General features: G+C 33.2%; 1 protein-coding gene across 6 annotated transcripts; it reads left to right on the forward strand.

Moving 5' to 3' along the window:
* Positions 1-464: 464 nt before the first annotated feature.
* LOC108200044 (uncharacterized) lies at positions 465-5,457 on the forward strand. Of its 6 annotated transcripts, XR_010284258.1 has the most exons (14): positions 465-655; positions 911-1,039; positions 1,151-1,200; positions 1,273-1,406; positions 1,507-1,741; positions 2,642-2,706; positions 2,979-3,104; positions 3,251-3,317; positions 3,544-3,664; positions 3,775-3,885; positions 4,312-4,403; positions 4,504-4,623; positions 4,719-4,829; positions 4,971-5,457. XR_010284258.1 is itself a non-coding variant. In XM_064079078.1 (13 exons), the coding sequence occupies exons 4-7, from the start codon at positions 1,398-1,400 to the stop codon at positions 2,979-2,981; spliced, it is 312 nt and encodes a 103-aa protein (XP_063935148.1). In that variant the 5' UTR covers positions 465-655; positions 911-1,039; positions 1,151-1,200; positions 1,273-1,397; the 3' UTR covers positions 2,982-3,104; positions 3,251-3,664; positions 3,775-3,885; positions 4,312-4,403; positions 4,504-4,623; positions 4,719-4,829; positions 4,971-5,457. The 6 variants fall into 6 exon arrangements, 2 of the variants coding, with proteins under 2 accessions (XP_063935148.1, XP_063935145.1); XR_010284252.1 differs by having other exon boundaries at positions 2,979-3,317; XM_064079078.1 differs by having other exon boundaries at positions 3,251-3,664.
* The last annotated feature ends 7,786 nt before the right edge of the window (positions 5,458-13,243 follow it).

Here is a 13,243-nt window from a genome sequence, read left to right on the forward strand (position 1 = left end):
CATCAACAAGCGGCTACCCCTCAAGAAGCAAATATATTTAAGTCTTTATTCGATATTTAAGAGCATGATAAGCTTGTGTCAATTAATCAGCTCTGTACTAATGACACTGCACATGTAACATCGCTAATATTTGATCATAGCAAGAATTAATCAAAAAAAAGCTACGTATCATTATAGGTTACTAACTTGGACTATTATATGGGATCATGATATGTTATGCTATGCAATGAAACTAACATGTTATGCAACTATCAATATAATCCTAATTTGTGAATACAAAGGATTTGGATATTGACTTAAATTACCCTTCCTCATTTTTAGCAGTCCATACAAAACAAACACTATTTCTGTCCTTTTGCCCTTCGATGGATACTCCAGATTGCGATGGGTCGTACCCGGCTTCAGTACAGTGCTTTCTCGAAAGGATCCGGAATGACCCGTTTCAATTCGGGTGGAACCATTCTTTGGGTCTTCAAGAGATGCAGTTATCAATCTGTTCCTATAATTTAGCCGTGTAATTTGATTTGCAGACATTCAAATTGGGTGGTTAATGGCCCACGTTTTCATTTTGATCTGTTTTCCTCTCCCGTTTCATTTTTGATGCAGGATAAAGGAGCCGTTGTTTCAATGAAGAATCCTCTGATCAATGGAAAAGGTTCGTCTGCCACACCTAACGGCACGCTCTGTTTTTGTTACATTTCAAACTAGGTTTTTCAAGTTAATGAGGATACTTTCGTACATCGATCGGATGATGGGTTCTGCCCACTTGATGCTTATGATATGATATATATGTCAAAATGGCTTCTCATATTTTTTTTTTCTCAGACTGGATCGTCATACTGACAGTACATTTGTTCCGGATTATAACATATTACATCGATGACTATGTGTGATCTTGACATTGCTACAGGTATCGTGCTCACCTTTAGTTTCCTTTATCGACTTCAATTCGTCGTTAACTGGTGACGACGAATATCTCCTCTGTGCTGTGCTTTCTTCACATTCCGAGATTTGAAACTAACGGTGGCCATGGATTCTGGTTAGTTTTCAACTTCCCTTGGTTATTTCTGTATGTGGCATTTGTGGACGTCTGTTTACAATCATTTGTTGTATCAGTTCTGACCTGTATTTGTGACATTTTTACGAACAGGTGTAAGCGCATCCCATTGGGTGTGGTTTCTCCTTCGTCCATTCCTACTGGTAAGCATGACAGCATAATCCTGATATGTTTTCTGTCCAGTGCACTGACTGAGTGTTTTGGGGTATTCTCAGCACAGCGGAGGCGATCTTCGCATTATGGACCTTCTCCGTCGCATATAACAAGACTGTGCCAGTTTCGCGATTTGAAACTCCCACTCCTGCCAATATGAACCGCCAACAACTCTCCCAGTCCACACATGGTTCAGGTACAAATACTCTTAGCTCAGTACATTCTTTACACAAGATTGAGACATAGATATTTCTACCAACTATTATGTGACTATGATGTTATGACCGTGATGTTAGGTTCTGCAAACACACGTGCTACACCAAGCAGACCCTTTGATCAAAGTCATGTTTTTAGACAACTACCTCAAACACATGGTATTCTCCAGAGTCCGTAGTGAATTTTACCTGACGTGCCTTGATTTCCCCAAGCATCGAAATTATTCTACAGGAGATTGCAGGACACACGGTTCAGATCAGACACAAAACTCTGCGAGTCAGTTGACACAGAGTAGTCATCAAACACCTTTCAGAGGTATGTGATTTGGTGGTTTTTTCCAAATTATTCATGTAAATTTTAACGGGAAGTATGTTCCAACATAACACAAGCTACTCAGACTTGAGGTACTGGTCGAATAGATGGACTCGACGTCCCTACTAAGCAATATGGTCCTTTGCCCAAATAGTTGTACTTTAGTGTCGAATCAGTTCAGTGATCAATGCTTTGTGGTTTGTTCATTCATCCTGTTTGTTTGTTGCTTATGACATTTAATATTAAGAACTATCTATTTGCAGAAATGATATGCTGTTCTGAATAGCAAAAAAGGATCTGCAAGTTATAAAATCAAGTGTAACCAGTTTCTAATTCTTTCATCTGCAGCTTAGAACATGATTTAAGCTTATAACCTTTTATTTCGCATTTACTACTTCTGCCAGAAGGAGAATTATTATTTATTTCATTTGTCTTGGTGCTGATCCTTCAATGTCCAGGAAGTGATTTCGCGTGCACTTTATTAACCTCGGCTTTTGTCCAGACCTGCTTTTTTAAGAGTACAATGCAGACATAATGAGATTATGATCACTTTTGATTTATTTTGCGTTGTTTTCACTAATAACATTTCACTGATTTCACTGATGATCATGTGCAACTATATATCTAATGAACTAATCTGGTTATATCTGGTTGAAAATTTAAAATTTTGACAGCAGTTACAAGCGCCGTGATTATTGTAACAAACTTCTCTTTCATTCTTTTTGTGTTCACAAAGTTCCTTTGGAGTGATTTTAGTTTTTTCATCACTGATCTATTTAACGCATAAATCTAATAGCTCCATCGTTCCATGGACGAGAAAGGTGTGAATTATATTTGATTTCTTTTGGTGTGTTTTTGTTTGAATATCGGAGAGATTTTGATATCTGTTTTATATACAAACAGGCTGTAAGCGCATATCTTTGGGACCTGATTCTCCTTCGACGCGTGATGGTGAACTTACCTTCATGGTAAACTTCAGATTCCTCCTATAAGGTGTTTGTATGTAAATTATTTCGTTAGATCCTCTTTCTGGCAAATCACAGGATTCAGGTCATATTATATTCACTGAAGATATTGGTCTGTGTTTCATAGGTATATGACCAGTTTTGTCAATTTTAATGTTAATGCATTCTCAGCATTTAATGGTTTTCATGGGAGAATAAGTTTTAACACCCAGGTTTATTTCTGGTGCCACACAAACATCAAGTGAGATTGATAATGCTTAATTTCTCTGTATCAGTGACCTTTCAAGTCGACTTTGTTGCAAAGAAACTCTATTTTGTTGCTGATGGGTGTGAAGCAAATAGTTGGCCAATATCTTCCTCAACAGAAACACCATTTATATATATATTCTTAAATTGGATATGTAAGTTTACTATATTAACTGTGTGTATTAGATTCTGAGATAAGTCCTATTGTCATACATATTTATATTAACAGTCAACTTACACTTCTCATTGCTTTCTTCTTCCAACCCTTAATAAGTCATCTGTAATTTGTTCTCCTTGATAGAACACTGATGTTCATCAAAGTGCCCCTTAATCACGTAAGCAGACCTCTGTCGATGAACATATAAAAGGTATCAACATGTTTGCACTCTCAATATGAATAAAACAGCGAAACTGTTATTTCACCTTGCGATTTAAATGATATGATTATTAGTAGTCACAATTCACAAAGGTATAAGTGTTGATTTTATATTAATTTAAACTGTGGAAGACAAATGAAAAAGGATTTTGAGGCAATGTAACATATGTGTGGTTTGTGCCTATTTATTGATTTACGGAAATCTTAAATTTCATAAGAATGGCTAGAAGCCGGGAAGCTGCAAAGGATAGTTCTTGTGCTAATGAGCAAAGCTACTAATGAGGTTTCGGAGAGACGGAACTTCAGTATCCAGACTGATCAAGAGGTTTTCTAAAAAGGGTAAAACATTATACACATGAACCCTATGGTTTTGATCTTTTGGCATTGTCTTCGTTGTTGTTAGTGTTAATTGTTTCTGTATTTGATTGTGTGTGGTGTCTGTATTGCAGGGTCTGAGACTACTCAGATATTGACACTAGACAATGGCTAATTATTGATTTGTTGGAGTTCTATTTCCACACCAAGCAGTTGAGAATTTGAGATGCATCCTTATTCAATAGGTAACTTATTTGCTTAATAATTTGTTGGATTTCTATTAGCAGTCTATAATATTCATATATGTATATGTTGGTATATCATATAATATTAAAGGAAAGTAGGAAACAAATATGTATTAACAGTAATATATTTCTATTAGCAGACTATAGTATTCATATAGGTATATGTTGATATATCAAAGGAAATCAAAGGCCTCAGACTTTCAAGTTTTTTGTTGGTTCACATTTTTTAGTTAGGCATCCGATATGTGAGAAATATGTGGTCAAGGTCTTACTAAGTGAATGTTGAGTACCTAACCTGTTTGATTAATAAGCCCATGCCAGTTCCCACTATGTGGAAGAGCTGGATACTAATTGTCAGTTTGCTGAGTTCTCGCTTTTCACCTTGGTACTTAAAGAATCTTAAACTGACCTTGGACTTTGATACAGATGAGATAAGGGGATTGCTGTGTTGAGATTTACCTACTTTAGAGCCTCTGTGTCTGAAAAGCCATTATCACATGGAAACCTGTGAGCTTCTGGTATCATGTTTGATTTGTTTACCTCTACTTTAACAACTTTGAGTTTTAAAAATATCCGTTTGCCAAAATCGTTAAGTGATTTAAACCTGCCTGCTTCAAGGAGTCCGTATCATGGACTACAAGATTCCTAAAAGACCTTGGGATTTCCCAACTTTATCGAGTCTAGAACTTGGTGAGAATAAATATCCCAATACCCAGAGTTCCTGTATCGGATATATTGGTAGGTGTATTTGTTATTTGAGTTCATCTTTTTCCTCCGTTTAACAATTTGTTTGTAATGTTATTTAATTATTGTTGTCCCATATATATCCGCAGTGCATTCAAAGGCAGACTACCAATCAAACTCAAGACCATTTGCTCAGCGTCAAATTTTGACTTGAGTTAGTACTACGTCTCTGTTGATGCCATCTCCCGTCGAAAAGTCCGGTAAAATCTAAATGCATAGTTGATATGGATTTTGCAAACAGGTTTTTTTTTTATTATTATAGTTTTAACTTCATGTGCATATCTGATCTTGAACTGAAGTGGACAAGCTTGAACTGAAAAGCTTCTCTGGTCTTTTTGCAGTATGTGGATTGGCATGTGTGCTAGCTCTGATTATATGTTTTGCAATTATTATGCATAAGTTCACGCGACATCTGCCTGAGGAGCCTGGCTCACCTGGTGGCATCTCACATTCAGCCCGTCTTCAGACATTCCTCTCTTTTGTTGATGAGAAGAAAGTGGATTTAAAATCTAAATCCAAGCGAATAAATATGGAATTGGCTTCTAATGTAGTGGTAGATGAAGTTACATCAGTGAACAGATCAAATAGAAGTTGTAAATTCATGTCTACAAACAAGAGTATAAATACTCAGGGTGCCAGTGAAACCACCTGAAACTGTTACAAAGTTTCATGCCAGCAAGTTACAAAGCATGATGTATCATAGTTCATTCGGTGCTGCAAACTAATATTCAGTACTTAGCCATGCTGAATTGTTAGTTTGTTGCTGGCAGCTTTAGACAGGAAAAGATAATGAGAGATATTGGTTTATATGTAACCTACAGGCTACGACCTACTGTAAGCATTAAGCATAATTTTTTAAAGCATTTTTGAAATATTTGTTCATCGATACAATTCGCATAATAAACTGACATTGCAGTTTTTTTTATTTAAGATTTACAGCACAATATTGTGTTCACCGGAATACAATGATTTAAAATTAATTAAAACAAATACTAAAATATATTTAATAATTTAGAAAACATTAATATATTGTCGATATATTATACTATTTTGAAAGGATTACATTATTTTGGCAAATGTTTACAAAATTTTAGGATGTTAAAATAAGACCCAACATGATCTTATACAATTCAAAATTCCATCTTCATGAGTAACCGGTACATATAAAAATATTAAGTTATTATACAAAATTTAATAAAAATTATATTATTCACGGAATTTATCATGTTATAACATGCATTAAATAAAGAATATATTATTCTTAATATTTGAACTATCTGAAAAAAAAATATATCATAGAGCAAACATTCTGGGTATATTTTTAATTTCTGCGTTTTTAGAGCTATTATTATAAATAAAAATTATATTATTCACGGAATTTATCATGTTATAACATGCATGAATAAAGAATATATTATTCTTAATATTTGAATTATCTGAAAAAAATTATATCATAGAGCAAACATTCTGGGTATTTTTTTAATTTCTGCCTTTTTAGAGCTATTATTATAAATTTTAATTTAATAAATATTATACGAGTTTGAATATTAAATCTTAATTTACTAAATCTTCACAAATGAAAGGCTTCTTATGTCCCAACTGCAAGGATGCATAAATGGAATGGTTGGCTTCGTTTGAAACTTCGAATGCTTCTGTTTTATTTTTTTATTCATCATTTGTTTATGTTTGTAATGAAGTAGTGAGATAATTCTCATCAGGCTCAATTCAACTGACGAGGATTTGAATAAGAGCAAAAGCACAAATTGGAAATAGCTCTATCATGACAAACAATAAGAGTTACATTCAAACAAGACCCAATACAAGAAAAATCATGGCTTTTATTAAGGTGCTCATTTAAATAGCAAAAATTCTGAAACTAGACTTCACTTCGGACATTGTTTTAGGAACATAAAGATTCCAAACTCAGTGGTTTCACTGATTTGCTTCACAAACACAATCATTTTATAAGCAATCTGCAAGTTCAACCAAACACTTTTAGTTGTATCATGTATCCACTGAACAAACATAGTTGACGAACATGGTTTATGCGCCGCTAATGTAGCGTTTGTTCGATTAACTAGCTTTGATTATATATACAAAGTATCTTGAAGTAGTACATGATATAATTCCTTAGATTACATTACAATTTTCTTTGCAAGAGATATTTGATAGATTTTATATTAAATATTAGATTTTAGCTCAAAGTATAATAGTTATGATTCGTACCACTTTGAAAAATTTATTATATTATGTGATAAACAGTCTATGAATTTAATCTTAAACGTGTTAGAATTAAAAACACGTAACAATATATCACGCGTATTTACTGACTGTCTACTAAAACACAATCAATCACTAAAATATAAAACTACAAACATTACCCGTGTGCGAAGCACGGGCCAGATTGCTAGTATGAACTAATGTATGCAATGCATGAGTGTTTATCCTAGCATGATATGATCATCTAACTATTTTACAAGGCTAGAATTATTTTTGATTCTTAAATTTCTTTTTTTTTGTTTTTTTTAAAATAATAACATAACACAATATTGAGAACACATCCCCACACTTAAAGGAGTCAATGTCCTCAATGACACACTAATACTCCTCCTATAAATAAAAGAAAAGTAAGAATACTCCCCTATGCATACGCATGAAGTGCCGTTTGAACAATAACTTTGTAGTGGTTCAATACCATGGGTCTCGAAAGCTAGACCCGCCAGCCAACTTACACCTCTGCCCAGACCTATATAAACTGACCTTATGGACCCCAAAATCAGATCTCCACCGTTCAGAATTTAGATAGTGGAGTCAGGAAGATGTTGTCCAAAATTGAGGACGATTCGGCCGTTGGAACTCCGGGAAACGCAAAAACAAGGCAGCTGATGTAACCAGAAAAATTTCTGCGATTTTTTTATTTTCAGCACCTGTAACAACCGCTCCAAACAAACACATAAGGTAACTTGTGGGAGTAGAAAAAAATCAAAATCTACCTAATATAATAATCATGGGTTGCCTCCCAATAAGCGCTTGTTTATTGTCATTAGCTCGACTTATTCACATACAAGTAACAAAACTAATGGGGTGAAAAAGCAAATAAGTTCACATACCTACGAAACAATAATATAATTATGATGTGCAAATATATCTTTGATCCACAAACATATAAGAAAATTTGTATGGACCACACTTGCTCAAGAGACCTCGAAAAATCAAAGTAGTTAGGAAAGTCGTCAGAATAATCATCATAAGTACGCCTCATAAACTCCACCCAAATTATACCCTTATATTCTAAAGCAAAATCATCAATTATCACATCGTTCTCAAGTATAATTGGACACATACTCATCAATTTTTATTTCGGCTACCAATTCATTAAGAACGACATTATCTACTAAATCTAGCAGAACTTCAATTGCATCCAATTTGTCATTATTAAGCGCAGGACAATTATCATCTAAGCAAGTAGATTCATTAGAAACAAAATTTTCATCAATTGTTGTATAAGTATCCTGAACCAGTGGAAAATTAACACAAGGAGGAATCCTAAAACAACCATTATGCATCACAAGCTGAACTTCCATGATAAATGGATTTATTTTAGAATTCTACTCGTACCAACTTATCGAATCATGACATAATATATCAGTCTTATTAGCAACTTCAAATTCTGGTTCATCAACAAGGTCAAAAAGTCCCAAAGATATTAAAGAAGGATTATACTGAACTAAGCTTCTATCAACATTATAACATGGGTAAGGATCATAACATTGATTTTCAGATGCATATGAAAAATCGGTGTTAGGTGGGTATGGAGGATAATATGAGTTGCAACAATCAAACGAATTCACCTGATACGCATTAAAATCATGAAGAAAATTATAATCCTGATATCGTTCTTGATCATTGTGAAAATTTTGAGCGTTATCCCAACCAAAATTGTAATCCATGTCGTCTCTTTAGCTCACAACTTTTTGGTGTCAACCTCAAAGAACCTGTAGACACACCAAAAACAACAAAAGAAGGGGAAAAAATAATATACAACAATTAAATCCAAACCACAAGAAACAATTATCCTAAAATCAGTAATGCTGCCAATTTGAAGTCTTTTATCTCTTGTAATTCAGAAGTGTGGAGAAGAATTTGATGGGTTTTTATATATCAACTAATTAATATAATAATAAATAAATATAATAAATATGAGAGAGAATTACAACCCAAGAATTAGAGTTCTTCAATGACTATCATGAATGTCTAATTTGTGTCTCATGATTGCTAAAAACAATCCTTCTAAATTTAATAAACTCCTTACCCAAGGTAGATTATAATACCTACAATTATCCCTCAAAAGCCACTCCCATGGTCAATTAAGGTACAATTATAAACTATTAAAAACCAAGGATTTTAAGTCTCACAATTCTCATATCAATCTCCAGATCTAATACAAAAATTGTGTCCATCATATCATGTACTAGAATTATAACGCCTCTCCCGATTCGTTATAAGTCCTATGAATACAATTACAGGTTCGCGACTTTTATAACCGTGTTAAGCTCCCAATGACTGATTAACAAATCAAGAGAAGACACAATCCAACTAAACAAACATAATAAGCCAAAGAATACTACTCAACTCTTGGATCAAGGGATTAGCTACTCATGATAAGACGAAACAAATATATATTTATACCTCAAACCATGAGTTTAAGAATGTAAGTACGAAGAATACAACTTGATGAAAGTGCTTGAAATCCGGATGAGGATCCAAGAGGGTCAAGACCCTTCATAAATTTTCTGATCGATATTTTGTTATAACTACATATTCAATTGTCATAGCAAACTGCAGATATTTGGGGAGGCAATTGTTTGAAACTTGGACACTACAGAGGGAGCATCTACACGTATGAGCAATGGCGCAAGGAGCATAGTGACCTAAGGGTCATTTAAACATCGTTAAATTATTTGGTGTTTTGTTTATGGATTAGCAAACTATCTGTTTAATTAGTATTACGCGTGTTAAATTTGTCAGTTTAATATTTTCTATATCCTAAGAATCCGATCCAATAAATATCGAGAACACGAAACCATTACAGGACGGTAATTTATTTATTCGCAAGATTTGAAAAAACAATTATAGTGAGTATCATATGTAACCTCCTTTCTACCATACTTTGGGACCTAACAATTTAACCAAATGTCCTCTAATAACACTAAAGAATGAGTTTCTGCTCTGTTAGGTTTTGTATATAAATATCATTTACAATTACGAAGTATGTGAGAATCATATTTAATTATATGATAAAACAAATCTTGTTTTATGCTAAAAACAGATATTCTTATTTCTACATACAACGGATATATTTAAGCCCATATAGACATCGGGCTAGGCAAAGCCCAATAAAACCCTCTCATAGAATTACATATAACTATTTGATGTCGCCCTCAATAGGCATGATAAGTAAGGAACAAATGTTCATTATAGCAGTAGATTTGTTCAACACAGAGATTTGATCAACTATACATCGATTTAACATCGATTTATGATCTGTACTTGTTTTCATCGCTATTGATTTAGTATTTCTACAAACACCAATGATCTTATTCAATTCAGCGCTTGGGAATGGAATACACGGAATCTATCATGGTTGAACTCGCTAATAAAGCAATAATTAAGAAGCACCATTACAGGTATGATATCTTTTAGTTGAGATTATTATGCTTCCTTATCAAATTTCATCCTTTAGATGCCAAAATGTTAATATAGGTGCGGTCGAAAATATTCGAGTTTATCTTTCAACTCATGGTTTTACATCTTAATTGAGTTGTTTATCAAGGGGTAAGTATTTTTGCATCTCTTAGGAAGAGGATTCTGGTTTACTTTATCTACTAGTGTTTTAATTTAGTTTGAGTTCATGAATTTTGATTGAAACCCTAATTATTAAAATTAAGGGTTTTTATTTTGTTATTGCATTCCATATGTTTGTTTTACTGTGAGAGTAAATAAATGTTTGATGTATATTACTAAGAAGTTCTTGTAATGAAGCTTAAGAGTTGGAGGGGGGCTGATGAAAATACAGCAGCTTCACCCCCTCAAAACAGCTCTTTATGCTTTTATCGGATCTTCTTCAGCAGGTAAAGTTTTATTTTATGGGATGTTGCTATGTAAACATGTGCATGTGGTTGCTTTTGTCCTTTTGTTATTGTTGAAAGTTAGTAGAGTTTTGGTATAGTTAGTAGAGATATAAGCAAGGTCCTAATTAAATGTTGCATTTTCTTAGAGAAATCAGCAGCGATCTCTCCAATCTCAGAAAGACAGAGTCCTTTCTTAAGAAATATTGTACAGAGAATTAGAACCTGAAGACAAGCCTCCTGAATCATGGGAAGTTCTCTTCGCAGCATCTCAGAATCCTTAAATGGATCTAGGTTCTCTATACACTCAAGTTCTTCTTTGGAAAAGGGAATTGAAGCTTGGGGCCAGGGGATCCATTCAAAATACGGATCCTCTAAATTTACTGGCAGACAGAGGCCATGATCAATTGGAACTATTTCCGCTGCACCAAAACTTCCAACAACTTTCAGTTCCCTGACGGCCTGACCAGAAGATTTCCTGCATGTCTGACTGTATTAATTAAAATCTTAATATCTAGTATCCCGATATGATGTACAGCGGTGACAGGGAAATTTGATGTCCCATGATCACTGGCATCAAAATTATGGGGGATAAAATGCTGAAATTGATGAACAGCGGCAATCTTTTTGCTTTTCGATTTGTTTCAATTAACACGATTGTTAATACAGAAAATTGAGTGACTGATCTTCACCGGTGCAATGGATAATGGGTGGCACATTAGCAAAGTGGTCACCAGTCTAGAATATAATATCACCTTAACGAGCTGTTTTATTACATTGTTTAAATGTGATATGGAGCCTAAGTTTATCAAGTTTCTGTTCTTTTGTATCAAGTCAAAGCATTGACCAAACAAGAAGAAGTTTAATATTGTTAAACAATTGAAGCTCATGGATTGGAGGTTACAAAGGCCCCCTTCAGAGTTTAAAAATCCTTCAAATCCTTCTCAAGTTTGAAATTTTTAACAATAAAATGTATTAAATTAATATCCAAATTAGTGGAAGATATAATTAAATACGGAAGTAAAATCATATAACATATATATATAGTCATACTCCAATACAAACCAAATTAGTATACAAACTAAAAACCCAATTTTTAATCACTATTTTAACAACGGAAATCACTATTTTGTACATCACAGATCACTATTATATATATAACATATCTTCCAAATATAATTATATACATACATATGCAATGTATATGACCATCATCTTCACCTGAACCGTAATAATCGACCTCTTACCACCATTACCAGACGTTTTCATGAATTGCCACTGTTGCCTACCATCACAAATAATCACATATACCTTCCATCATAACTTGCCAAAACTATCGACTACTTACCACCATCATACAACTTCTCTTACGGCTTCCTACCGCCAAGAGCCTTCCTACGACTGAAAATGATATCTATAATCGATTATCAATAATTTAGGTAATTAGATTTTCTAAATATTGATAATAAAAATCGTTATTTATATACTATATAAAAACAGTGATTAGTGCAATATAAATTAGTGATACCCGTATAGTTATAAATAGTGGTAGGAAAACTGGTTTTTAGTTTGTCTTTAAGAGTTGGTTTGTATTTGCTAACTATATTATATATATAGAACAAAGTTCCATGTAGTCCACATATTTACTGTAGTACCGTAGACCACGTATGTTCTGCAACTATAGAATGACACAAAAACATTGCAAAATGTGTTATTTTGCAAATCATGTTTTATAAACATCATTATTTTGTTAAAAATTTTGACAATTCTAAACATTCTACAAGTTAAATAGTGAAAAACACATTATTCTGCAAAACTATTAAGTTTGCAGAACATGTTTACATATTACAGAACATATGTGTTCTACTTGTCGAACATAAATGATTTTCAATATTTTTCATGAAATAGTGATATTTATAGAATGTATTTCACAAAATAACAAGTTTCATACATTTTGCAATGTTTTTATGCCATTTTATAGTTGCAGAACATACGTGTTCTACGGTACTACAGTAAATATGTGGACTACATGGAACTTAACTCTATATATATATACACACACACACACATACATACTTACAAACTTTTTTTGTTCAACAAATATATAACTTGAGTTCAACATTTTTTAAGATATTTTGTTGAACATCGATTAAAATTGTGTTGGAGAAGTACATAAACTAATTTTTCAATGTAAGAACTAAGTTAAACGTATTATATAACCAAAATTTATCTTTCTAGACCCTACCCAAACCCCAGTGGTATAGTTTAAGCATCTCTATAAATATATTCAACACAGTGATAATTAATGTTCTACACCCAATGTTGAACCCCAATAACAAATGTGTTGAATGCACGATTTATTTATGCGTTATTTTTAAAATTGTGATGTTTTTTCAATAATTTTCAACATAAATACTTTCTATAACTAAGGATTAACAGGTTAGGAGAATAAAAAAAATTCAAAAAAAAAAGTTTGTAAGTTTGTA

This window comes from Daucus carota, chromosome 1 (genome assembly GCF_001625215.2).
Source record: "Daucus carota subsp. sativus chromosome 1, DH1 v3.0, whole genome shotgun sequence".
Taxonomy (NCBI): domain Eukaryota; kingdom Viridiplantae; phylum Streptophyta; class Magnoliopsida; order Apiales; family Apiaceae; genus Daucus; species Daucus carota.

Bases quoted from the DNA above. Each gene is read 5' to 3' on its own strand.
- LOC108200044 (XM_064079075.1), top strand. The intron at 1,742-2,641 runs GTATGTGATTTG...ATATACAAACAG, and splicing joins TCATCAAACACCTTTCAGAG to GCTGTAAGCGCATATCTTTG.